Genomic DNA, 26091 nt, shown 5'->3' with positions numbered 1-26091 from the left:
TCAATTGATGGATCTCTATAATATTCCATTCTTACCATCAATTGATCATAAATGAATCCATGGGCTTCCGTTTTTCTCAAAAAAGCTTGAAGGCTCAAACTCCATCAATTTCTGTGTAACATTAGAATACATACACTCAAGCTTGTACCCTTTCCTCACCGCATTTTTGTTCAGTTGCTAAGATCTGCCCTTGGAAGGATGATCCAACTAGTGTTACGTAAGACAATAGCACAAGTATCTCTCCAAGAATATTCTCCGTCAAATATAATAAACATCTCTGGACTTACATATCACTGGGATATCCAAAGGTTTGGCGAAATTTCGGGTTGGGCCATTTGAAGCTAAACGCCAAGAGACCGAGACCAAGTGGGGGGAATGGGTCATTCAGTCGCGCCCCCGAACTAAAGAGTATAGCAGTGGGCCCAACACTATCCTATTTCACATTCAAAGAAAACAGCACTTCAGTGCGACACGATAAACATTGAAATAGTACTAGGAAAAGATTCTGGAAAATTCAATGATACGAACTACCAAAGAAATCCAAACAATGACGCATAGATAAGCCCAGATAACAGTGCGGGGGAAGTCACATGGTCGTGCGCTGCCCAATTGTTAATACACCGGTTTTACACCCGGCACAAGGTCTCCTTATCATCTATTCTCTTGTTCAAAATGGGAGATTCTGATGCTGTCGCCAATATGCCAGAGCCCACTCCCCAATCCCCAACATCACCGAAATCGCGGATCAGCAAACATATCATCGTAGGGACATGTCTGAACGAGCCAGGCTAGATGGGTGGCGGTGGGCATGCTAACCAATTGTGTAGTTGACAACATACCCCGGACAAAGTGGAATCGATCCTGTGCCGTTGGAATGGGGAGCCTCAGATGCCAAAGCCCGTGGCCCGATCGTGGTATCCCGCAGCGGAAACCTAGTGAAACGTCGCAATGCCATCGGTGCCCACGGAGGCAGTTACAGCATCTATAACGCGCTCGCCGTTGCAGCCGGTGATCTGGATGCAGACTTCAAGCCTGACTTGCGCAATAGTCAGCCTGTTTTTAATTTTCCGTGGCAAGCTGCTTGGGCGGATAAGACCAAGATTGTCTCGATGGATCCATATGGTCATGATATTGTCAACCAGTACAAGGAGGAGTTGCAGGCTGGGTGGGATATTCGGCCTACAATGGCTGTCACAAGGGCTAATATGAAGTTGGCGGAGATTGCTGACGCCGTGCGAGATGGCCAGTTGGAAGTGGACGGCAATATTGTTGTTGACTCCTCAGGCGAGGTTCGTGTTACCAAGGTTGCCGTGGAGCCGGTATGGTTTCTACCTGGAGTAGCCGAGAGATTTGGTGTGGATGAGGGCACACTTCGTCGATGTCTGTTCGAGCATACTGGTGGCAGTTATCCTGAACTTATCACACGACCCGACCTCAAGATATTCCTACCGCCGATTGGAGGCCAGACTGTTTATATTTTTGGACCGCCGGAGCGAATTGCTGACGAGAATGTCAAACTTTCCCTAAGAGTTCACGACGAGTGCAATGGAAGCGATGTCTTCCAATCCGACATCTGCACTTGTCGACCATACTTGGCGTTTGGTATCCGTGAAGCGATCCGTGAGGCACAAAACGGTGGAAGTGGAGTGGTAATATACTTCCGCAAAGAGGGTCGCGCTTTAGGTGAAGTTATCAAATACTTAGTCTATAACGCCCGCAAACGAGGAGGAGACACCGCGGACAAGTACTTCACACGGACAGAAAATATCGCCGGAGTGCGAGATGTAAGGAGAATTCTCACTTGTTTTATTTTTTGATAACAGTACTAATAATGCCTGCTTCAGATGAGGTTCCAAGCACTAATGCCGGACGTTCTTCATTGGCTTGGAATCAAAAAAATCGATCGCATGCTGTCGATGTCCAACATGAAACATGATGCTATCATAGAAACTGGTATCAAGATTCTTGAGCGAGTCCCGATTCCGGAGGAAATGATTCCTGATGATTCTCGTGTTGAGATCGATGCAAAGATCAACGCGGGATATTTTACGACCGGCAAGCAGTTTACAATGGATGAGCTCGCCCAGGTTAAAGGGCGGGGCTGGGAGAAATGGGAGGATGTCACCGTAAGTGGATCATCAACAGCTATAACTCAATAACCCTCATGAACTGACATCTTCATTTAAAGCATTAAATATGACTTGTTTTTTTTTGGGTGGGAGACATACGTGAATAGTATTTCGGATATTCTTGAAGGATATATGGCTCGGGCATAATAAATGAATTTCACTTGATTTTTTACAAAGTTCGCTGTTAATAACCAAACCTTGGAAGTTTCAAGGTCTTCCAAACTTCATTTCACCTCGACGAGGTACCCTCATAATAGTGCTAGGACTAAGTGTGGCGTTCAGAAGTTCAATGTTATTTCGTAGATACTGTTTGTCATGCTTCAGTTAGCCCCGTGTAACGACACTTGCCCAGGTGAAAATTGAAGAGACATGATGTCAGACCCTAATAAACTGTGATATCATTGTATTCTGCCCCTGCCAATCAAATTAGGAATGCACTGGGCTGACTTTAGCCGCACCAGGGGGTGTTAGAAAGGAAATTTGATCATCTCAACTGTATTCACAATGCCATGGAGATGGTAGCGGAAGTCAAGACCGGGTCGTAGTTGGGCAGAGACCAGAGGATCCGCGGTAGAGTCCGTCCGAGTTTTTCAATGCCCAGGTGCAGTCTAAATATCCATTTTGACTAGCTAATGGGAAAGATTTTTCCGCCTGTGTCCACCGAGCGTACACCGATCTAGTGGCGGGCGCTAGTATAGCTCAATCAATGACGCAGGTTGCCAGCAAACGGTTCCAGAGTCCGCTTCAAATACGCTCTGGAAAGGCTCTTGAACGCTAATTTGCGTGTGAGAGGGGTATTTGAATCCCTTGTTCCTAAAAGTGAGACCCGCCGACAACGGAAGTTTGACCCACCAGTCCTCACTAGGGTTCTGGTTGGATGCTCTTATTCGTGTTCGTCGCCGTCGCGCAAATTCCGCGGGCTTTGGTGCGGTGAAAGTGGAGACGCTACAGATCAGATAAGATCAGACCGCGCAGTCATGCTCTGCCGTGCGCCACCTTGGTGGGGTGCCAAGGCTGCTGATCCAAAAATGTGAGAATTTGGGAAGAAAATTCTGCTCATTCCAGTACCCAGTCATGGCGACCAAAAAATAAAAACGCGATGGCCAAACGTTGTGGGAAGCAATTGGAAATGATGTTCAGGAGATAAAAAGGAAGACAATCACATGGCAGTAGCTGAGTCATCAGGCGGTAGGGGAATCCAGAATCACCAATGATAAGGGTAATAAAATACAGACCTCTTACTGTTACAAACGCCCAGACTTCCACCAAACGCCACCCAATTTGCTGTACCATACCGTAAGATTTCCACTTGTCCGTGGGAGCCGAGGAGCCGGAAGTGCGGCCTGCCGCGATCATACGACCAAAAATATGTCTAAACTGAGGTCTCCTTAATGCCTGGAACAACAGAATGCTATTCGTGTTCTCGACATCGCGACAATCAACCGTTAATACAACCTAGATACATTTTGAATTGTCCGATTTCGCGTAGCGCGACCTACACCTGCACCCTGGTCCACCGTCCACGCCATTTGGCGATGATCGTCTTCGCAGGGGAAGACCAATTGACTTGAGAACCCACCATCTCCATTCTTATTTGGGCCCGCCCACGCTACTGACTTGAGTGGGTATCTCTCTGCCTAGCTGCCCCCAGATGCGCTCATGACTCTGACATCTTCCCCCTCTCCCAGTTTTCTCCAGTTTTCTGGAATCTCTTCCTGCATGCTGTCCATTGTCGCCAGTAACTGATACAAATTGAATCGATCCAAATTTCCAGCTCCAGTGAGTTTGCACACCCTTCTTATCATGGTTCAAAATTTGCCGCCGATAGCCGGAACTAGGGTTTCCAGGTACCTCGTCAGGGGCGATCATTGATCTTGAACCCTAGGCTGGCCATCATATGTTCATAGCTAACGCAAGATACAGTGCCAAAGATCTCCCTGAGCACACATACAACTTAAATCTGCGATTGCAGGCCGAGTATCCTCATAACGGATGCCCAGGCACAATGTCTGTTCCCGGTATGGATAGTGACTTTCAGCTGTTTTCTTCTCATCGGCAACCTGGTGGAGGGGATGCCCGATTTCAGCAACAACAAACTGAGAATCACAACCAAGACTGGACTCAATGGATGCGATGGGATGAACCGATGTTCACAGAGGGTGATCAAAAGCATGTCGACCGCCCAATGGAACCCCCATTCGTCTCCCCCCACACTAGCATGAGCTCTTCTCCCAACCAACTTCAACAGATCGACTTCTCACCGCAACTTCCACTTGGGCTGATGGAGATTCCATCAAACTACAGCCAACAGAGAAACTCAATTGTGTCCAATTATCAGGGCCAGACAGGCCTGGTCTCTCCCATCTCTAGTGTCGGGGTAAGCCGAAAGCGAAAGACGGGCAGTGATGACGATGCTACGACTGTGACCGGCCCCGTTCAGCCTGGTAAGAAAATGCCGGCGAAGAAGCGGGCTCACAACGTCATTGAAAAACGATATCGAGCAAATCTGAATGAGAAAATCGCCGAACTACGTGATAGCGTGCCAAGTCTACGAACAACGAAGAACAACAACGGGGACTCCAACGAGGATGACGAGGATGCAGAAGGCGCTCAGTCTGCGAGCAAGTTGAACAAGGCCTCCATCTTATCAAAGGCAACCGAATACATCAAGCACTTGGAAATTCGGAACAAGAGATTGGAGGATGAGAATACCGCTCTCAAGAATCGTTTACGACAAGTCGACAAAGCAGCCGACCAAGCTGTTACATCTGCCGCCTCAGTTTCATCACCTAGCAATTACGGTGCTTCTAGTGATTCCAACGCTGGCACATCACCCAGTGTTTTCTCCCAGCCAGAGGAGATTGATAGTAGCTCTCCTGGTGCGTCGGCCTCGCACCCTCCGGAGGGCCTGATCAAGGTCCCTGATGCTTTCAAGCGGATGCGTGAAGAAGGCAAGAAAGGCATCTTTGCAGAGTCATACATGAAATCTTCTCCTCGGGTGACTGGTGTCTCTGACTATGGCCGTGGAAATGGAAATGGATCCCGAAGCCGTTCCAAGTTACCCAACAAATATATGCTTGGAGCTTTAGCCGGCCTGATGGTCCTTGAGGGCTTTGGTTCGGATGAATCCGAGACAGAGGAGAAAGGACTCCTTGCTCTTCCTCTGAACCTCCTCCGCCGACTACAGTCACCTAGTCTTGCTCACTGGGAGTACTACCTTAAAAGCTTCCTGTCCTCCTCCCATGCGCGAGCAATTTCTCATATCCTTCTTCTGGCAACTTTGGTTGTCGGAAGTGCGTTCATAGTTTTCGTTTATCTTTTCAATGCTCAACCAGCCACACAGCGCAGCTCACCAAAGGTTCTCAGTGAGGGTCAAAATGGCGCTCCCACATCGAGTGACTTTCGGCGCCAGGCGTGGCTTACCAGCATGCAACGAGTTGGTGTACCGCGTCATCGGTTCTTCCGCGAGTGGTATGTGGTAACATCTCGCTGTTTTGAATATGTTCTACGCTGCTTAATGGGTTGGAAAATATATTCTTGGGTGACGGGAATTACCGAGGAAGACGAAAGGGGCCGGGTGAAGACATGGGATATTGCCATCGATGCCCAGCTTACCGGAGGCGATGCTGAAATCACAAAAAGTCGCCTGGTCCTCACAATATTTGCGGCTGGCACGCTTCCTAGCAGCCCTATGCGGATGATGTTGAAAGCTTTGCATGTCCGAATCCTCCTTTGGAGAGTCGGAGAGACCGGGTCCTGGTCTTTCCGTGTATCTAATGACATTGGCCGTGCTCTTGCGAACTACCAATGGGGCGTCGCAAGAGAAATCAACAACGCGCTTCCAGAGGGCCATCCCGACCAGGTTCCAAGCCACCTTGCCGAACTGCTTAAGCTCGAATGTGAAGATGTTATGATTGATGCCATCACCCAGCGCGCCGTCAACCTCACCTGGAATCGACCAACACAGGAAGGTACCGGAGACGACGAGGTTCTTCTTGATGTTGTTGAAGAGGACCCTGCCATTCAATGCTCCGTCGATGCTCTGGCAGCCTGGTGGTCTAGCCATCTTCTCCAAACTGCGCTCCTCAAGTATATGGAGGCCAGTGAGGGAGGACCGGTCTTCAAGGCTAGTCGTGACGCTTTCAAGGAAAAGATTCGCATGGCTCTTGTAGTCGCTCCCCGACTTTCCGCCGCATACACTCGAGCCCTCGTTATGAAGGCCGTTTTCTTCGACCAGGATCGTATCCAGAATGTCGGTGCTGTGCTAGCCACCCTTCCCAAGGATAAGCGTAAGGGTGAATGGAGCCAAGCTGCCAACTTCCTAGACTCCTCACTCCCAATCTCAGTTCGGGACGAGATCTCCGTTGCCGTTCGCTGCGCCATGATCGCTGCCATTATCACGGCGCGATCCACCGGCGATACTTCTCTTCCGGACTCATTCACCATTCAAAAGGCGATCAACATGTTCAATCAGCTGCCTATTGATCCTGTTGAACTAAGCTTGCTTGGCTTTTCCGCCGTGTATCATTTGCTACATCTACTGGCATCTGACGTCGATTACATCGTTTCTTCTGACTCATCATCGCCTTCAGAGCCTGTCTCCGGGGCAGCATCCTCCGCAGACGATGAAGCTGACGACAAGCCTCGAATCTCTCGCAAACTCGCCGTCTGCCCCCGGGACATTCCCAACGTGGGTCGGGTAGCCGCACAACTGATATACTGGTCACGCAACGCATACAACCCGGCTTTCTACGGATTTTCCTCGAGTCTTGTTGATGTCATCGTGAATTCCTGCACAGTCGTCTGCCAAAATGCCGGCGTTAGTGTGGATGATTATCTACAAGCGCCATCTGAACCTATGCCCTCTCGAAAGAGACGATCCCGCCGTCGCCGCGGAGTCTCCGAGCAGTCCTTCCAAAGTGATGCAGACCAAGACTCAATTGAAACGCTTATGAGCAAGCCCCTACGTCGCGAACGATCGGCTAGTAATGATACAGGCTATGGAAGTCTCAGTCTCGAAGAGGATGGCCAATCTATCCCCAGCATTCCTGAGAACGTTCAGGAAGTCTCGGCGTGAGTTCATGCATGCATACTATAAATTATCATGTAACAGCGGGTAATAATGATGGCGTTTGAGGTTATGTTCCAAGGTTCATGTCACTGTTTAGTTATCACTGGCGTCAGGATGGCCCTGAAGGGAAAACCAATTAGAATCATATTCTTATCAGGAGTTTTGTTATATTTCTGTATTATGCAAATGTCATACATACTTTGGGCCTTTTGTGAGGGATTTTCCTTTGAGCTCCTTCGAAGATAGACGACTTATGTCAATATTTCCATCTACGTCCCGATTACACACAACATCTATTCATCATCATCCTCATCCTGACCATACAAGTTCGGAAACCCTTTTTGTCTACGACGCTCTCATCTGTCGGCATCTACAGACATCGAAGCCCACATACTTGGCTCACGCAAAGTTCAAAGGATCAGCCACATCCTCGATCTGTACGAAACTGGAAGATAAGAGAGACAAAACAGAAGATAGGATAGAGGTACGAAAAGCCTCTTACTCCTACTGGCTTCTTTTGGCGGGCTCCTACGGTGCTGTGTACCCTTATTTGGTCACCTGACCGTGATAGAAGCGGAATTGGACTACTCACCCCCAATTTTCTACTACCATAGCGGCCCAGGCCCTGAATCTAGAATTGGCTGGGTCCATTCTTCGCCCATCTTGTCACAAGAATTTCTGCCCCGGTATCCACGCAGGGCTTCTCCACGTTGCCATTTCCGATTTAGGGCCTGTCTCATGCAACACTTCAGGCACCTGGGCAACAATCTACGCTTTCAAGGGTTTGAAAAGGAGGGAAGCGCTATTTGCCTCTTGAGGGATTTCTTCTGCTGCTCTCGGGTTATGGAAATTAGGATTCAAAATCAATTCTGAGAGATTTGGTTCAGTCGTTGAGGAATGATCACATTGAGCTCATAGATGGAAATATCAAGGGAATCATTCGTCCTGAGGTCCTGGATACAATGACGACAGGGAACTTGGTCCCTACTATGACGATGCTTTCACAAGACTGGTAGCAGGTACTCGCTATTGTCATTGGCTCTCACAATGAGTGCCTGCTTAGGTAGGTAGTGCTGGCACATGGTCTGTCCAGATGAACCAATAAGAAGAATGACAACAGAGCACCTTAGTATAATCGACGTAGTCTAGATCACAAGAGCAAGTAGGGTGGCGCCCGATCTTCCTCGGCAGTTCAATTCGGGATTTGTCAATGGTCCCAAACTGTGTCATAGCCATTGAAGCACATACCCCGACGTTGTATAATCAAGAGACCCATTTTTCTTTTCTCTCTCCAAAGCCCCCCGCGCGTGCATCTCCCCTTTTCAGAGGGCTTTAATTGATTACGTAGCAGGGTACCAAGGTACCAATGGTCGTTCGGGGATCATCTACTACCTTGTCTCCACAATGACCTCGGGATCGGACTGTCCCATTGTTATAGTCTAGCGTTGCAGTTGCGTTCCCAGATGATGGGTTCGAATCCACGGTCGAGATGACGCTGAATGCCCTAGAGCCAGTGGTTAATGGACGAATTATGAATCATAGTGAAGGCTTTCCAAGGTTGAATTGTAGATCAAGATCCAATACCAACAACTGACCTTATTTGTACTATAATTGGAAGTTGATCCGGTGCCAGAACATTGAATGTCAGAAGTTCTCAGAACTCTTCACGGGTGGATCATGGGGAGCCGCTTTGACCCTGGAACCCACATTCCACTTCCGTTTTCAGGGCTTCCTCTACAACAATGCAGATCCGCGTCTAGACCGGCTGACGGGTTTTCATATCCCTTGCGCGAAATGGAATAATTCTATTCGAGAATCCGCAAATGCCAATGTCATTTTTTTCATAAAACGAGTTTTGTGAATTCCCCTTTGGCCCTGAGTGTGTACATGGCTCGGGAGGCTTAAGATCTATACTCTTAAGTTACTACTAAACTTTACTGACAACTTTATGTCAATGATTTCCATTTCTGGTTTTCTTTTAATTCTTAATTTTCTTAATTTTCTTAATTTCCAATGTTAATTCTCTTATTTCTCTTCAATTTCCTCATTTGATTCTTTCTTTTTACAATTTCCCATTTTCCTCAATCTGGCCTCCCAACCCCGATTCGTCCGGTTACACTCACGCTTTCGTAGTTAACAGAAAATGACGAATGTTTTCGATTAGGGAAACATACTCCTGATATTCCCCAGGGGTCCATGACGGCATCCCAAGTAGATCCCCCAATACCACACAATCGTACAAGATTAACTTTCTGTCTTTTCCACGCGATCCCGTATTTGCCTTTTTTTTCTTTTCCTATCTTTTAATATCTTGCGGCTCTCCTTCTAAGCTTCTTCTTCTCTCTCAATCTGCAGGTCTGAAGGTGTTCTTGGAGGTCGCTGTTGAGCGGTTGACATATATTAGTACATACCCACCAACCCTCTCCATCACCCGATAACCTTCCCCGATATACACATTGATATCTGGAAGCTCGGCTCTCCTTGTGTGGCAACATGGGTGTCGAACTCGCTGGAAATGGCCCTGGAGAGCCGCCCATGAACCCCGAGATCGCCGTCCCTCTATTCGTCGTTGGAGGCTTCGTCACCACGATGCTGCTATATCGAACCGTTATCCGCTTGCAAAATCGGCAACGCGAAAAGATGGCCCTGCAGGGCGATGATCAGACCCAGCTCTCTATGACACACAGAGCTGTTGCGAGTCTCAAGAAGAATTTGCTCTATGCACCGCTGTGGGGATCGCGCCATAGTCGGGAATTTCGATTTCTGCGACTTCATATGGGGTCTGTGCCCTTGCGGTTGGAAACAATGCTGCTGGCAGTATACCTTTCCTTGAATATCATCTTTGTCTTTGTGACTGTTGATTGGTGGGAAGGGTATTCCGTGAAAATGTTCCAGTTGAAGTATGCGGCGGGTCATTTAGCCGTGATGAATACCCCTGGCTTGGTGCTCAGTGCCGGGCGGAATAACCCGCTAATAATGATGCTCGGGCTTTCATTCGATACATTCAATTTTATGCATCGATGGGTTGGACGTGTTATCGCCGCGAACGCTGTGATTCATATGAGTGCCGTTCTGGCGAATCAAGCCTATATGCGTACGTACTATATGATCTTTTTTTTATTGACCTCCCGCCAGTATTTCAGTACAATCAAACTAACACTGCTACCAGATGGCGTGGAATACATTCTATACACAATTTGGCAAATGCCATTTTATATCTACGGCCTTGTGGTACAATCTGACCTCGGAATTGACGGAATCAGTTGAACACGTTCTGACCTTGCTCTTCTATAGGCTATCCTCGGATTCATTTTCATTTCCATTCAATCCTTATCTCCACTCCGCCACTCATTCTACGAACTGTTCCTCCACTTACATATCGCACTGGCCGTCATGTCCTTTGTGGCTCTCTGGTACCACCTCAAGAACCTACTACAACAGCGAGTCCTTTTGGGAACCTTGATCTTATGGGGTCTGGACCGAGCCAGCAGAGTCCTCATTCTGCTCTGGAGAAACTGCTCAAAGCGCCGTACAACCGCCACAGTCGAGGCCCTACCAGGCTCGGTTGCAAAGGTTGAGGTAGAAGTGGCACGCGCCTGGAAATTTCGACCAGGCCAGTACATGTATCTGTATCTGCCGTGTCTGGGCCTTTGGACTTCACATCCTTTTACTGTGGCATGGTCATCGACTGGCGGGTCGACGTTGAATCACAATGAAAAGCGTAGCTCGAGTGACTCTTTTGCGGCGCTTCTTGGTGGTTCCGAAACGACAACCATGTCAGTCCTGATCAAAGGACAGGATGGCTTTACCAAAAAGCTTCTTCAGAAGGCAGAGGATTCGCCCGGGGGAAAAATCAAAGCTATGGCATTGGCAGAAGGACCATTCGGTATGTTGACAGCGTCAATCATTGTTTTCCTATTGGAAGATTACTAACTCAATCAGGTGGTCTTCATTCATTAAATTCGTACGGAACCCTCCTTCTGATCGCTGGTGGAATCGGAATCACACATCCAATGTCCTATCTGCACGAAGTTGTCTCAAATTTCACATCTCGGACATCCGCGACACGAAAGGTCCACCTAGTCTGGATGATCCGCAATCTAGGTAAGAAGAATCAATACCCCTTATCTTAATCCCTCACAGCCCGCTAATCTCACATCATCAGATCACTTGACCTGGATTCAAACATGGATGCTCGAAGTTCTAAGCCATGACGCGCTTAACAGCTCAATAGACCCCAAGGGTGATACATACTTCCAATTCCCAGGTCTGATGCTTTCCATCCGGGTCCATGTCACAGGCCACAAGGATGATATCGAGGAGTACATCCCGGCTCCAGAGACGCCGTGGACGGAAGCTGCTCCGGTGAATGTACCAGTCAGTGTGGAATTTGGCAAGCCCTGTTTTACGACGCTGCTGGAGAACGAGAAGGCAGAGCAGGTTGGTGCGATGGCGGTTAGTGTTTGCGGCCCTGGTGGTCTTGGTGATAGTGTTCGTGAAGCCGTTCGTCATGTACAAGGCGAAAAGACGGTTGATTTCTTTGAGGAATCTTTCTCTTGGTGATGGGCTATATTATGTTCTGGTCGGGCGTTTAGTTAGTACATATTTTAAACGTTGTTGGCTTGAGATACTTTATAAATATGAACTTATTACACTTTTTCAATGACGTTTTATCAAATAGTAAAAGCATAGCCAATTCAAAGGGTGATGTAAATAATGTTACATACTACTGTCCTGGTAGTTATAGTATGGAAGCCTGGCTAGCTTATGAGTTTTAGAGTAGAGAAAGTGAGGCTGGCTGCTGGAGTATGGGATATGCGCGCTTTTTTCCGATTTTTGACCCCCCGGAGGTTTCACCGCCCCAATTTTCACCGCCCTTCACTGCAGTTCCCCCTACTCAAGGCACATGACGTGTCTGTTTGACTTGTGACGTGACTCACCGTCACTCACGTGAGTCGTGACAATTTGATAGAGCAAACATGTTATTTTATTAGTTCAAACAACAAACATTGAATACATGTTTGAATAACTGATCATGGATCATGACTCCATTCATAAGCATCTGCGGGAGTAGCTGGTTATACAAAGTAGAGATCAATTCTTAATAAATATATATAGGTATTGTAATTTCTTGTTATATAAATGACAAATGAGGTGCTGCCTGCATGTGGACTTGAAAACTCATACATCAAAAATCTGGAATTCTCTTTCCCTGAATATCCCCCATAATGTTTAAATGCAGTCAAGCCATACCAGCACTTGAGACTAAGTTGAGTTTATAAGAATCAAAGCTGTCACTCCTGCTGCCAGAAGCTGCTCGTTCTTCATTTGGATAAAACATCCACCTTTTAATGACCCTTCTGGGTACATCTGAACGTTGTCTGATATCGGTATAATGTATGCTTGTCTTCCAGAATTGATCAAATTTGTAGGCTTTGACCGGTATATCAAGCATCCTTGCCAGCTCTGTAATGCCTAGATTATTAGTAAGATGCTTTCTACACAAAGAAGATCACTAAATAGTAAAGTGGCAGACTGGCAGTATACTAGTACCTACCTCGTCCAGCTTCAACGCAACTTTCATACGATACATCAAATTCCGAATTGCATCCCCACTGTAGTTCTTATTTCCATGAATATCCTCATTGACCATCCACACTTGTGGTATCAATGCCTTCATCTCCTGGCGAATTTCCTCGGCTGCTTCGGGTAGCTTTTGAGGCTCCATTGGGTATGTTGACAAGCTGCTTTGCTTTTATAAAATTTCAGAGTGCCTTGAGAAAGCAGAACAAAGGCTGAATGATGAGAGACTCCAAGATCCAAGAGTGACTGACTGGATTATATGCTAACGTGGCTCGAGTTGGGCACCAAGTCACATGTCAACTGGTGTAGATAGTGCTATGATGTCACGACTCACGATGTGTACACCAATCCAGGATCAGATAAAAAAGCGCATACATAAAATCCAAGCATTACGATATGTATAGACCAATCATCCAATACCACTTGGCGAGTCTCCTAGCATGGAAACGCTATTGATTGAATTCCCACTTGTGCTTCACATTTGCATGGTCAGCTAGCGGAAATGCCCGGCTATATCAGGAATTTTCGGGATGCACGATTTTGCTTCCTGCACATGTGTACAAATACTATTCTTCATTATAAAATGCTCAAACAATATTCTGAATCTAAAATACTGAATACTCGCCGAGTCGCAACATTTGAAAGCTTTGCCTGCCGATGTTGCTTTCTAGCCCCCAGAATCCCTTTGCTCTATGAATTTCCATCTACTCACGACTTATTCCAGTCCTCAACCCATCGCAAATATCCAACAGACATGAAGAAATTAATCCTCAGGCCTCCTCAACTTGCTCAGTCGCCCATTCAAAAAGCTCCACGAGAACACGGGTAACAGCCGACTGCCGCGGAATCTCATGCCCACCGCCATGGTCATAACATCTCCGCTTCTCCGGATCACACACTCCAGACAGCTGCACACCCGATGTGAACCTTGGATCCCTACTCCCATAAACATGGACGGTGGGAATAGAGATCTGCACGGGGCCCTTAACCTCATCCCGCAGCTCCTGCTCACTCAATCCACCATTCGAGTTATCCCCCTTCCACCTATTTGTCCCCATCCGCAAAATCGCCTCCGAACTAGCCGAGCTCATCAGCGCATTGCGCGAAGCCAAATCGCGATCGTGCATGGCCGATGTTATGTTAAATCCGAGATCCTGTAACACATGCAGCGAGACACCGCCACAGTGAAAGATGGCGACCTTAAACGGCGGCGGGAGGTGCGGGGTTTCCTCTTCGTGAAAGAGAAGGTATGTTGAAGCGAGAATTGTTCCTTGTGAGAATCCCATCACGGCATCGTAGGGGCCGTGCTTGGCGAGGTATTCGCGGAGCCAGTCGCAGCCTTCGCGGATGTCGTCTACGGAGCCGCGCTCCCAGAATCCATAGTATGGCCCCGGGTAGAAGAGATCTACGCCCGCGGCGGGCTCAGAGCTCACGGGACCATCTACGAAGTCGAATTGGACGTTTTTTTGGGGAAGTTTCGCTCGGAATGAAGCTGTGGGGGCGGGGTCAGTGTGGATCCTTTGTTTTTTTTTTGGGGTGTTTTTAATGCGCGATGAGGGGAATTAGTTACAGGTTTGGGATTTGAAAATGGCGCCACTGGTGCCTTTTCCATGAAGACAGAGGACCTTCATTATGTATGCGCGTTATCCAAGAGGGAGGTGTAAGAGGAAGGTTTTGGTCGCGTGGCAAAGATTTGTTGGCAATCCGTAAGCGGGGGAATGCGCAGGCTTGGGGGCGATAACGAGATAACTGTTGAATTGATAGAGAAAGGATTTAGATTTAGATTTCAACGGTGAAATGGAAGCGTTAAAAAGGAAGGGCTTCTATCAAGGAAATTGGATTTTTCTTCAAGCAAGGGACTAGTTATTCAAGCTGCCGCGGGGTCACATTCATGCACGGCGGGGCTGGTAGGCCGGGAAGCATTTCCGAATCATCAATTGATCTATTTATACCTGAATGTGTTTTCGAATCTTGACATCGGGGAATCTTTGAATGCTTCCAAGGTTGAAGCCATTACACCTTCTCTGGATGTATATCTGTAACCTGATTTATATACTATCCCTTGTTCCTGGGCCGCTTGATATCCACGGTTCATTGCACCAGAGAATCCACTTTCTTTCCTGTGCACTAAACAGGTCCAAGTCACCCCATCTTCGAGTCTCTTTGTTCTCCATCAACACCATTTGACAATCTTTCGGAACTTGCGAACGAGGTATCCGATTTGATAGGTAGCGTTCTGTACGAGCATCTGTGATTCTGTATCGATAGCATCCACGTGGATGAAACCCGTCAAGGTGGAAGCAATAATATGATCGACAGGGTCCCACAAGACATCTCCACTGAGATCAGGCCAGGCGCCAGCGCCATCATCTACGAAACTGCAAGCACCCGGTGGCCCGGCTGTGTGCGACCAATCACTCAAAGTCCTTGTTCAATGGTGCTCTCCTGGAAATCACCTTGGGGGTATTCGGAGACTTCAGGCTCTTTGATGACATCAGCTGAGTTTGATATCCTTCAGTGCGTTGACTCTTCCTACCAATGATAATATTGGAAGGATTCCCGAGGTCGGGAATACTCAGAAATGATACACGTAACACGGTCCACGGATGATGGCACCTTTGAAGCAAATCACGATTAAATGATGACCAATCATTTAATGTATTTCCAATTTCAACATTTGAATGTTCAAACCGTCAAGATTCAAAGTTGGAGAATTACCTTCGCCATATTGAATCCTAGCACTTGAGAGCAGACTGTCACTCCAATTAACTTAGTCTGATGTTGTGCTTGTTCTACAAGACCATTGGAGGAGGCCTCTACATTCCAAACCCCCTGCTAACTGCTATGTTTAGATGCATCCTCCACATGCATGCTTCTCATTTGTACACGCTTACTTACGGTCTACCCCGCGCCGCCTATCCTATATCGGATACAGCGGATGACATTTGTAATCTGCTCTTAGAACAAAAGCACCGGTACTTCCATTCTTCCAAAATGGAACTCTGTTTATCTTTCTCTTCTGCAGCTTCTAGCCATCGTTACAATTTATCCGGCAAACTACAAGCACCATGTCAACACAAAAAGCTGTCGTCGTCACCGAGTTCGGAAAGGCGGAGCTAGTCACCGATCGTCCAATTCCCACATTGCGGGATGACTATCTTCTCGTAAAAACCGTTGCCGTTGGCTTGAACCCTACAGACTGGAAATCAATTGCCAGATTCGCTCCCGCCGGTGTCCAAGTTGGCTGTGACTTCTCTGGCATAGTGGAAGCCGTCGGCAAAGGCGTGAAAAAGCAATGGAAGAAGGGTGACCGTGTGTGCGGATTCGCTCACGGTAGCAATCAACTGCAGCCGGAAGATGGCGCCTTCGCTGAGCACATTGTCGTCAAGGGCGACGTGGTGATCAGGCTGCCAGAGAACTTGACCTTCCAAGAAGGTGCCACCCTCGGTGTGGGCATCGTGACAATCGGCCACGCGCTCTACAAGAATCTAAAGCTTGCTCTGCCTAATGAGCCCACTTCTGACCCTGCGCCAATCCTGATCTATGGCGGTTCTACCGCGACCGGAACCTTGGCTATCCAGTTTGCCAAGCTGTCCGGTTACACTGTGCTCGCCGCGTGTTCCCCGCACAACTTTGATCTTGTGCGTGGTCTTGGTGCGGATGCGGTGTTCAATTCGAGGGACCCGAAGGCTGCTGCTGAGATCAAGGCGTTTACCAATGATAATTTGAAGCTTGTCTTTGACTGTATCGGACTGGAGCCGAGCATCAAATTCTGTGAGGAGGCTATTTCTTCGGGTGGTGACTACAGCCATCTGTTGAGGACGGAGTTTGGGCGTGAGGACGTGAACCACCACTATACTCTCGGTTACACAGTGCTTGGAGACGAGCTTAGGTTTGGCGATATCGTTGTCCCCGCCAAGCCGGAGGACAGGGCTCATACCGAGAGCTTCATCCCTATCGTTGAGACTATTCTGGCGGAAGGAAAGATCAAAGTCCACCCTCCGAATGTTGGAAAGGGGGGATTGAGAGGCGTTTTGGATGGGCTAGATGCGTTGAAGAATGACAAAGTCAGCGGTGAGAAGCTGGTTTACAATGTTGACGAGACTCTGTAGGCGAGTCATATTCCCCTCTCATGTATCACGAACCTTAGAAACATGGACAAGCAAATTTGACCTCTATCGTATATCTTTATTGTTCTACTTGGAATATAGTCGTGAAAATAAAAAGAGAGGGAAAAGGGGGGGAACAGCTTAGAAAGAATCTAAAGCTAGATCTCTGCGTCGTAATTGCAAAGCTCCTGTATTATCCATCCGTATATGGCAACTTGGGAAATCAGGGGCTTTTTCGGAGACAGATTTCCACAGGGAGGAATGTTCTGACTCCAATGAGCATTATTCATTCAAATGCTTTCAAATCAAAGCTCTGGAAGTATCTTTCATGATGGATTGAATCTTGATGGACCCTTGTTTCCATATCGAGTTTAACCTCCACCCGTTGTGGCGCGTAAAAATCGGGAAGTTCTAACTTCCAACCAATCGGGTTATCGGGGTACGGCTCCATATTTGCCATATTCGGTTTAGTCTCCGCAGCACTTGATCAATTCATGAAATCATTTCATGTCCATGGACATGGCATTTCTGATGAAAAGCCTGACACTGCGAAAGGCTGTGTACTATATAAGCCTTGTGTCTCTCAATCTTCTGGAATACATCCCAGCATTCACATTCTGATTTCAAAGTTCGCAATCGAGTCAAATATCGCTTGGAAAACGTTGAAAATGCCATTTGAATACAAGAAAGTGTTGGTCATCGGTGCCACCTCTGGCATCGGCAAAACGCTTGCCTCCAAGTTGATTGAAAATGGAACCAAAGTTATCGTGTCTGGTCGGAGAAAGGATAATCTCGATGCATTTGTCCAGCAGCATGGCGCCGATAAAGTCAAGTCAAAGGTTTTCGACATCATGAAACTAGACCAGGTAAGTGACGCACACCAAACATTCTCTGTCCAATCTTCGCAAGAAAACAAAACCAATGCATTACATAAGATTTCCCAATTCGCGTTCGATATCATCACCGAGCATCCGGACTTAGACTGTATCTTCGTCAACTCGGGCATCCAGCGCCCATTCGACTTTTCCCAACCAGAAACCATCGACCTGGACATCTTCGACCAGGAGTTGATCACAAACTATACCTCCGCTGTGCATCTTTCCAAGGCCTTCATCCCACATCTGCAGAAGCAGAAAACACAGACTGCTCTGGCCTTCACCACTTCCCAAATGGCCCTTGTACCCATGATGCGCTGCCCGAACTATGGCGCATCCAAGGCAGCTTTACACCATTTCATCCTTGCTCTCCGAACGCAGCTGCATGACGGGCCTGGAAATGTCAAGGTGCTGGAGATCTACCCTCCTGCCGTCCAGACAGAACTGCATGATGCTAAGCACCAGCCTGATCTGAAGGATGGCCATTTGATTGGAATGCCGTTGCAAGAATTTGTGGATGAAGTCTGGAGCCGCTTGTCTGCTGGGGAGGATCAAATCCCGGTTGGCTCGGCACAGGATATTTTCAATGCCTTTGAGGTCAAGAGACAAGAAATGTATCAGCAGATGACGGAGTTGCTGTCTGGGTTGTTGAAGCAGTTTTTGAGGTAAAAGATCACGCCAGATAGATATCGTCGAACTCAATTTCCAAGGTTGATTAGAAATCCTGCAGTCGTCTTTCACGCATAATGATCGTATTAGCTGCCATAGTATGAGACCGGCGGAGGAAATGGTATAGAAGAAACCTCTTTCCCTTTGCATGCAGCCAGAATTAACGCTCCGAATGGAGCCACATCACGAAAGTGACCACTTTCCAAAGCATCCGAATACCCATGCAAAGAGATCATAGAGTCAGGAGACTCGGGTAATTCAACAGCCCACGTGTTATCTGAATCGTCATCCCATAAGTTTGTTCGCACGTCAAATGGCAGAGCATCAACAAAAGGCGTCCGAACGGAATAATTTCTTGTGTTTAATGAATACGCGCTCTTCAGCATTAAGCTCACGATGATAGTGCGCCGAACACTCTCGGCCAAAAGCCATGCGTGTCGCCGGCTAAGTGTCGGAGGAAGTTGGACAGGGGCCTGTTCCCATAATCGTACTGCAATCCCCTCAAGCATCACACTGATACCTTCCGAGTACATGTCTGGATTATCACAATTGTTCAACGCGACGATGCATTGCGCCAGAAGGAGAGCTTGTGAACAACCTAAAAGCTCATCGAATGATAAGGATTGTTTAAGGCGGCGATGTAATTCCGCTGATCGCTGATGAATGAGTGGAAGAAGATCAGCTTTGCGGTTTTGCTGTTCAGCTTGAACGTGTAATTTGCAAAGTGCTTGCATGTCGCGAATGCAGACCGGGAGTCCTGTTGCGTGGAGATCTGGATGAATGAACATCGTCTTGCACTTTTCGGCAAACGTGTTTGGGAATGCGCGTAGTCCGTTCACCAGGAATCGAATTGTTGAAGAGTCATATTCTTTGGCGATCTCCAGTCGCAAGGGGAGGCGGATATGAGGTGATGCTGTTTTGGCAGTGTGGTTTTTGAGATTGGCGCGCTTTCTTGGCACTTTCTCGAAACCATTTTGGACTGAAAGTGGTTGGTTCACGTATTCGCAGTTTACACCTCTGCTTTCGCAGCGACTACACTGAGGTAAACGCTGATCGCATCGCCGCTTACCCCTGGCGCAGGCTTGGCATGATCTCCGCAATGTAATGGTTTTCAATGGACCAACATGCATTTTTGAAGACCGACAGAAAGTATGATTTGAAGGTGTCAATATTTTCCATTGCCCAGGTCACAGGTGGATGTTGGTGACTATCAATTCATTATTATCCCTCGTTCCAGGTCAATGCCGTCGACTTCATTAGTAATTTCCACGCGGCCACGCCACTCGGTCACATGACAAAGCCTCCCATAATTTGCGGTCTTTATATGGTGCCAGTTGACTTCATAAAGTACAATAAATCCTAGAAATTCAATGTTGGGGGTGACAATCGCTTCCAAGGTTGTATCAAGATAACAATTAGGCTTAGTCTTGGAATAACATTCGTTCAAGCAAGAGTTTTCGAGTATATAAATAGCATTGGGCCCAACATACCTATCCACTTAAGAAACCTTGGAAGTAAATGGATATAAGAACAATTTAATGGGCAACATATGAAAAGAAAAACGCAAGAATCGCGAAAAAGAAAAAGAAAACACACAAACAAAGTGCGAGGTTGGTGTGGGACTCTTTCAAATGTGAGCCTTCATCGATGTTGAATCGATAATCCACAAGTTCACTTTCAAATGCTTCTCACTTCAAATCGACACTCGCATTGGCACTGGAAGACACCAAAGTCGGCGTATCCAATCCAACTCTAGCCTCAACATCCTCCAAGCTAAGAATGTTGTACTTTCCACTTCCAATGCCAAAAGCACGCTTAACAGCTTTCCAGCTCTCAACACACCCCAAATATGCAAGTGTACATCCAAACACAACACCCCATTCCCAAGTGATAGCATGGTGTTTGAACACAAGCTGGTTAATCACAGGAAGGTATATCACCGGAAATGCAATAACAAAACCAGCAATAACAGCCCAGAAGAGAAAACGGTTTCGCCAAACCGTGGGAAAAATTGAAAGACGCTGTGGACATCGGATTGGATCCATACTGAATAGAGACCGTGAAAAGTCTTTGACTTCCCATGCTGTTACCAGCAATAAGAATGTTAGAGTTGCGTATGTTGTAGCTCGGGCTCGGAATACCGTGTCACACGTTGAGTTGTATTCCTGATTGCATCCATCTCCGAGATCTGAGGACCCCGTCCCCGCGGCATACACAACGCATACAAATGCTACCAAGCATAACGATCCCATAAAAGTCCCGTAGATCATTTTGTCAACAATTAGTTCGCGGGTGAAGACTCCGATGCGTAGATTGTGCGGTGGTCGGTACATGATGTCTGGCTGGGCTTCTTCCAGGCCAAGGCCGACGGCTAGAAACGAAGATGTGACAAGATTTGCCCATAAAATCTCAAGAGGAGATAATGGAAATACCGAGTTCCCACCAGAATCTTTGAAAGCCAAGGCAATGAGAAGAAGTATGACTTGGGCAATATTAGATATGAGGAGATGCATGAGAAACTGTTTTCGTCAGCGATAAGATGAAAGTGTATGCGTATGTAGGTTTAGAGTTCAAACCTTTTGGATATTATCAAACAATCGTCTGCCCTCTTCGACAGCTTTTACAATGGATGCAAAATTGTCGTCGGTAAGAACCATATCCGCAGCTTCCTTTGCGACATCACTTCCGTTTTTACCCATGGCTATACCCACGTCGGCTCTTTTGAGTGCAGGTGAGTCGTTGACCCCATCCCCGGTCATAACGCAAAACGCTTGACGGCGATGCATAGCTTCAACCATGCGAACTTTTGTTGCAGGGCTACACCGGGCGATCACGAGGGGAAGGTCCTCGATATCGTCAATCTCGGCATCTGACAACTTGTCAAACTCATCGGCGGCCATGATCAACTTTGTTGGCCGTGTGATAAGGGAAACGCGATCTAAGATACCCACTTGAGCTGCAATGGCTGTCGCAGTCTTGATGTGATCTCCTGTGAGCATGTGCACTGTAATCCCGGCCATTTGACATTTGCGCACAGCTGCTGCGCTCTCAATACGAGGTGGATCGTATAGTCCCACCAGGCCACCAAATTGAAGATTTGATTCGGCAGCTGAGCGAGTAGACACTGCGTCGTCTTGTTTAATTGGCGATTCTTTTATGCCTATGCACAGAACCCGCAGGCCCTCTTCGGCCATTCGATCTGCTGCCTCGTGAATAATATGCTTCTCATTGTCGGAGATGGATAAAGATGGGAGGATAACTTCTGGGGCACCCTTCGTGTATACCTCATTCACATTCTCGCTTGCGTTACTGTAGACGACTGTCATCTTTTTGATGGCAGAATCGAACGGGTACTCCGTGCGAAGTGCGATGCGGCGTTCCTTGACTACTGCTTCTTTTCCAAAGTCAAACCGCATGGCCAAAACATGAAGTGCAATTTCAGTTGGTTCACCAACCGCAGTCCAGACGTTATTTTGGTGGTGTAGAACCGAGAGGTTGCAGAGTGAAAGAGCGGAGAGGAATTTATGCAATGCAGGATGGTCTTCAATGGGATGGCTTGAATTCCAGTTAATATCATCCAGCTGTACAATTCCACTCGTAGGATCATAAGGGTCGGTAATTTGACGTATTGTCAGTGTTCCAGCACCCGGAATCCACGCCGCACGCGCGACCATTTTCCCTTGTGTGAGGGTACCAGTTTTGTCTGAACAGATATTGGTCACGCCACCGACGGCCTCAAGACATTGTAGCTTCCTGACGATAACATTTCCTTTTGCCATGGCCTTTGTGCCGACGGCCATGGTAATGGTGAGCACAGCGATTAACGATTCAGGAATGACTGCAACCGCGACGCATATGCCATAGATGAGGACTTCGCCCTGAACATCCCAAAGATTGACTGAGAATACGATGATGGCCAACAGAATAGCAAGTGCAAAGAGTAAAAGTGCAAATTTGCTCAGTTTGACCTGCAATGGAGTTCCCACCAAGCCCAAAATCTTCTTCCCAGACGAGCTGATGCTGTTCAAAAGCCGAGAATGAACTTTCGTGCTCTCATCATCTTGGTCTTGTAGCAGTTTGGCGATTTTTCCAACCTCCGTCTTCATTCCCGTCGCTACGACTATGCCAATGGCTCGACCCTGGGTGGTGCTACAGCCAGAATACGCCATGTTGGTCCTGTCGCCGATGGGAGTATCCGGAGAACCGAGGGTTTCACAGGGAGTCTTGAGGACGGGAAGGGATTCGCCAGTCAGGAGTGCTTCATCAATAGAGATATTCATTCCATCGAACAGTCTTATGTCCGCAGGAACAATGTCCCCTACTGCGAGACGTACAATGTCTCCAACGACCAAAGTTTGTGCCTTGATTGACGTTATGTGGTTTTCTCGAACGACCTTACATTCTGGAGCCGAAAGACGTTGTAAAGACAAAATGGTTCTTTCCGCGCGGTAGTCTTGGAAGAATCTTTGAAATCGTCAACACTGGATACGGGCCGGTCATTCTTATCTGACTTACCCGACAATGATGTTCAAGACTATCACTGCGGTAATGACACCTCCTTCGATATAATCATTGATGCCAAAGGACAGGCCCATGGTCAGTAGGAGAACCTTTCAAATCAGTATCACAAGTCTCTAGAAATATCTTTCTTGTGATGAACTTACGATTGTCAAGCTGTTTGATACCTGTCTTAATAGTATCCCCCAGACGGAGACGCCCGTGACTTCTTGGACGGTATTTGGACCATCTCGTTGGAGGCGCAGACACGCCTCGTTGGTGGAGAGGCCATTTCTATAGAGAAAGGAGATCAATAAAAATAAATTGCAAATTAAATCTCACCCTATTCTTCTACGTACTGCAGGTCGGTTTGGAGGAACGAAGCGATGTCGGCTGGTTCCAAAAGATGGGCATTTTTGAGTCGGTCATAGACTGGGATGCCGTGGTCTGCGGGGGTATTGAGCTTCTCGTGTCGGTCGTATTTGTGGTCAACCAGCTCAGGTCTTAGGGTGTTTGGCCCATTTGAATGGGAAATGGAAAGAGACTCCTTATAGCCACATATAGGAGGTTCCGTCGTCTCCTCGACGTCGGGGGTGTTCTCTATGCCCATTCAAAAGGTGGAGTCGGGAAAGGAAAGAGGTGAATGGAGTTATATCCACTATCTAGGTAATCTAGCTAGATGTATCCTTTATCGCAACCAAGTGAGTGATAACCACTAGAGTAGGAAAGTGTTTCTTTATAGCATTGAGATGCATGGATTGCATAATGCATTTATACGTAGGGGTCTCTCTTTAAAAGAGGGGGTATGGATAGGTATCTCTTGTCACTTTCTTGGATCTGGATTATCATTGGGGCAAATCAGTCCAAATGCTTGGCTGGTATCATCGGGTTGTTGGCTTGCGACGCTTGCTCACAGGCGTGTCTTGGACCCCGCGTTGATTGGGCGCCGCTTTGATGGGGTGAAAGCCATCAGTATGTGTGATCATCCTTGCTTCCATGATCCATCTGGCCTTGAATCCGGGGTTTTGTGGGGGTAAAAGGACGAAGGCATATGGATATCTTTTCTTGATAGATTTTGCGTTCAAAGAGATAAACCAGTTTTGCTTTCGTGTTCTCAGGTGGAAAGTTGAAAATCCATGGTTCTGATAAGTCCATCAGTCGGACTCGGACCATGACTGCATTTGCGCTGCCAATCTTGCATCGCCACATTCCAAGATCTCGGCATCTCGGATACTCTTTTCAATCTAATATTAGCAGAATTACTTTCTGATGTATTCCAAAGGTTTACTGGTGTGAAGGAAATAATATCTTATGAAATTCTGACTTCTGCCTTCTGAGGTCCTTATTATCTACCAGTTACTCCCGCAGATGCTTGTGAATAGATTCATAACTTATAAAGTAATTCAAAGGTCGATTTGTTGTTTGAACTAATAAAATAACGTGTTTGCTCTGTCAAATTGTCACGATTCACACCGCAAGTCAAAGACACGTCATGTGACTGATGTAGGGGGAACTGCAGTGAAGGGCGGTGAAAATTGGGGCGGTGAAACCTCCGGGGGCTCAAAAATCGGAAAAAAGCGCGCATATCCCATACTCCAGCCGTCAGCCTCAGTCTCTCTACTCTGAGACTCATAAGCTAGCCAGGCTTCCATGCTATAACTGCCAGGACAGTATGTAACATTATTTACACCACCCTTTGAATTACCTTTCCTCTTACTATTCAATAATAAAGCTTTGTTGAAAAGTATACTAATAAGTTCATATTTATAAAGTATCTCAAGCTAACAACAATATTTAAAATATATGAGCATCAAGGAAGAAATAAAGCCTATAAAAGCATTCCAAGGGTTTCTTCCTCTAAAAAACTAATATACAACGCAGATCATATCTATTCAATGTTGTATCCAAGTATATTATGAATCTGTTAACTAATGTAACTAATCGCGGGATAGAGGTTGACCAATCAACGACCGGCCCGCACCCGCTCAAAAAAATCACTGAAGGTCGTTCCCCTACAAACCCGTTACCCAACCCTTTGGCATCTTCTTTAGCTTCAATTCTCAGTTTTCCCACATATCATATCCACCATGGTCGGTCCCACAGCCTCTCTTGACAATTTAAACCGGGTGGATGGCTCTGCCTCCTACAAATGCCCTGCAACCGGCTACTCTGTGCTCGGTGCTGTCAATGGACCCATCGAGCTTCCAGCCCGTCGCGACGCCCTTAAACCCGAAGAAGCCACTGTTGAAGTTTTTGTGAAGCCTGGAAACATTACCCCTGGCGTGGGTGAAAAGTCTGTGGAGGGAATTTTGCGCGAGGTCCTGAGCACAGTTATCCTCCGACGCGAGAAGGGACTCCCGCGCCGCGGAGTGGTCATCACTCTGGGAATCTCGGGAGGTGAAGCCACAGAACGCGGTGATTCGGTGAGTTAAATCCTTCATTATTGTTAGCTGGTGGGACTAGAGGCTAATAAACCCAGTATATCACCCTTCTTCCCGCTCTCCTTCATGCCGCCCTACTGGCTTTGATCTCCGCTGCCATTCCTTTGTCCATGACTTTCGCTACTACCTTGCTCGGTGTAACACAGTCTGGGGAGATTATTCGTGACCCATCGCCGGCTGCCGCCAAAGCTGCCGCGTCACTGCACGCCCTGTCTTTCTCCTCGAAGGGCCACCTGCTCATGAATGAAAGCCTGGGCCGGTTCGACTTTGACACATGGGAATTGGTTCGACAGGAAGCCGCATCCATCTGCGAGGGAGCTTCTACCTCTGGCGCTGACGGTGACATTGATATGAGCGGAGCCGACAGTGCTCAGCTGGGTGCATTCGTTCGTGAGACGGTGGAAGACCATCTCTACCGCGACTACAACTGGAAGATCGAGTCGATTTGAGACAGTGCATCTTATCGTCGTTTTTCCCGGGGACTTAAAAAGCATGGCTGCCAACCGACAAAACATCGAAGTCGCAAGTGATGAGCTTGCTTACTACTACCCATTACGATGATCCCTTATCTCCGGCTACGGGCCTCATTCGCTATCACCATGCGAGGCGGTCAAAATGTGACAGCTTTGTGGCTGCGTCACACATCCGAGCCCATCACCTGACCGTCACTGCATGCGCAAGGAAATCACTCACACCCCTCCCTAGATTACTCACTGT

At 47.4% G+C, this 26091-nt stretch overlaps 10 protein-coding genes across 10 annotated transcripts; 6 read left to right on the top strand and 4 right to left on the bottom strand.

Annotated features, from left to right (window-relative positions):
- Nucleotides 1-672: 672 nt before the first annotated feature.
- On the top strand, nucleotides 673-2194 carry N7466_008536 (putative GTP cyclohydrolase II; the record flags this gene model as incomplete). The annotated part of the gene is made up of 4 exons (XM_057167925.1): nucleotides 673-762; nucleotides 828-1784; nucleotides 1845-2126; nucleotides 2189-2194. The coding sequence occupies 4 exons, from the start codon at nucleotides 673-675 to the stop codon at nucleotides 2192-2194; spliced, it is 1335 nt and encodes a 444-aa protein (XP_057018556.1).
- Nucleotides 2195-4026: 1832 nt separating this feature from the next.
- On the top strand, nucleotides 4027-7206 carry N7466_008535 (basic helix-loop-helix domain-containing protein; the record flags this gene model as incomplete). The annotated part of the gene is made up of 1 exon (XM_057167924.1): nucleotides 4027-7206. The coding sequence occupies one exon, from the start codon at nucleotides 4027-4029 to the stop codon at nucleotides 7204-7206; it is 3180 nt and encodes a 1059-aa protein (XP_057018555.1).
- Nucleotides 7207-9693: 2487 nt separating this feature from the next.
- Nucleotides 9694-11763, top strand: N7466_008534 (ferric reductase family protein; the record flags this gene model as incomplete). Its single annotated transcript, XM_057167923.1, has 5 exons — nucleotides 9694-10294; nucleotides 10370-10431; nucleotides 10495-11086; nucleotides 11143-11304; nucleotides 11366-11763. The coding sequence occupies 5 exons, from the start codon at nucleotides 9694-9696 to the stop codon at nucleotides 11761-11763; spliced, it is 1815 nt and encodes a 604-aa protein (XP_057018554.1).
- Nucleotides 11764-12442: 679 nt separating this feature from the next.
- N7466_008533 (uncharacterized protein) lies at nucleotides 12443-12928 on the bottom strand (the record flags this gene model as incomplete). Its single annotated transcript, XM_057167922.1, has 2 exons — nucleotides 12443-12675; nucleotides 12754-12928. The coding sequence occupies 2 exons, from the start codon at nucleotides 12926-12928 to the stop codon at nucleotides 12443-12445; spliced, it is 408 nt and encodes a 135-aa protein (XP_057018553.1).
- Nucleotides 12929-13553: 625 nt separating this feature from the next.
- Nucleotides 13554-14414, bottom strand: N7466_008532 (uncharacterized protein; the record flags this gene model as incomplete). Its single annotated transcript, XM_057167921.1, has 2 exons — nucleotides 13554-14275; nucleotides 14354-14414. 2 exons carry the CDS (start codon nucleotides 14412-14414, stop codon nucleotides 13554-13556), a joined length of 783 nt encoding a protein of 260 aa, XP_057018552.1.
- A 1437-nt stretch (nucleotides 14415-15851) lies between these two features.
- On the top strand, nucleotides 15852-16895 carry N7466_008531 (zinc-binding alcohol dehydrogenase family protein; the record flags this gene model as incomplete). The annotated part of the gene is made up of 1 exon (XM_057167920.1): nucleotides 15852-16895. The coding sequence occupies one exon, from the start codon at nucleotides 15852-15854 to the stop codon at nucleotides 16893-16895; it is 1044 nt and encodes a 347-aa protein (XP_057018551.1).
- A 665-nt stretch (nucleotides 16896-17560) lies between these two features.
- N7466_008530 (putative short-chain dehydrogenase/oxidoreductase) lies at nucleotides 17561-18436 on the top strand (the record flags this gene model as incomplete). The annotated part of the gene is made up of 1 exon (XM_057167919.1): nucleotides 17561-18436. The coding sequence occupies one exon, from the start codon at nucleotides 17561-17563 to the stop codon at nucleotides 18434-18436; it is 876 nt and encodes a 291-aa protein (XP_057018550.1).
- An 86-nt stretch (nucleotides 18437-18522) lies between these two features.
- Nucleotides 18523-19566, bottom strand: N7466_008529 (Zn(II)2Cys6 transcription factor domain-containing protein; the record flags this gene model as incomplete). Its single annotated transcript, XM_057167918.1, has 1 exon — nucleotides 18523-19566. One exon carries the CDS (start codon nucleotides 19564-19566, stop codon nucleotides 18523-18525), a length of 1044 nt encoding a protein of 347 aa, XP_057018549.1.
- A 558-nt stretch (nucleotides 19567-20124) lies between these two features.
- Nucleotides 20125-23543, bottom strand: N7466_008528 (putative potassium/sodium P-type ATPase; the record flags this gene model as incomplete). Its single annotated transcript, XM_057167917.1, has 5 exons — nucleotides 20125-20955; nucleotides 21013-22900; nucleotides 22952-23046; nucleotides 23101-23227; nucleotides 23293-23543. The coding sequence occupies 5 exons, from the start codon at nucleotides 23541-23543 to the stop codon at nucleotides 20125-20127; spliced, it is 3192 nt and encodes a 1063-aa protein (XP_057018548.1).
- Nucleotides 23544-24828: 1285 nt separating this feature from the next.
- N7466_008527 (putative exosome complex subunit Rrp46) lies at nucleotides 24829-25823 on the top strand (the record flags this gene model as incomplete). The annotated part of the gene is made up of 4 exons (XM_057167916.1): nucleotides 24829-24841; nucleotides 24886-24936; nucleotides 24998-25356; nucleotides 25413-25823. 4 exons carry the CDS (start codon nucleotides 24829-24831, stop codon nucleotides 25821-25823), a joined length of 834 nt encoding a protein of 277 aa, XP_057018547.1.
- Nucleotides 25824-26091: the final 268 nt, after the last annotated feature.

The sequence above is a fragment of the Penicillium verhagenii genome, assembly GCF_028828195.1.
Source record: "Penicillium verhagenii strain IBT 33310 chromosome Unknown utg000008l_segment0_segment0, whole genome shotgun sequence".
NCBI lineage: Eukaryota > Fungi > Ascomycota > Eurotiomycetes > Eurotiales > Aspergillaceae > Penicillium > Penicillium verhagenii.
This window is presented reverse-complemented; position numbering and strand designations above follow the sequence as displayed.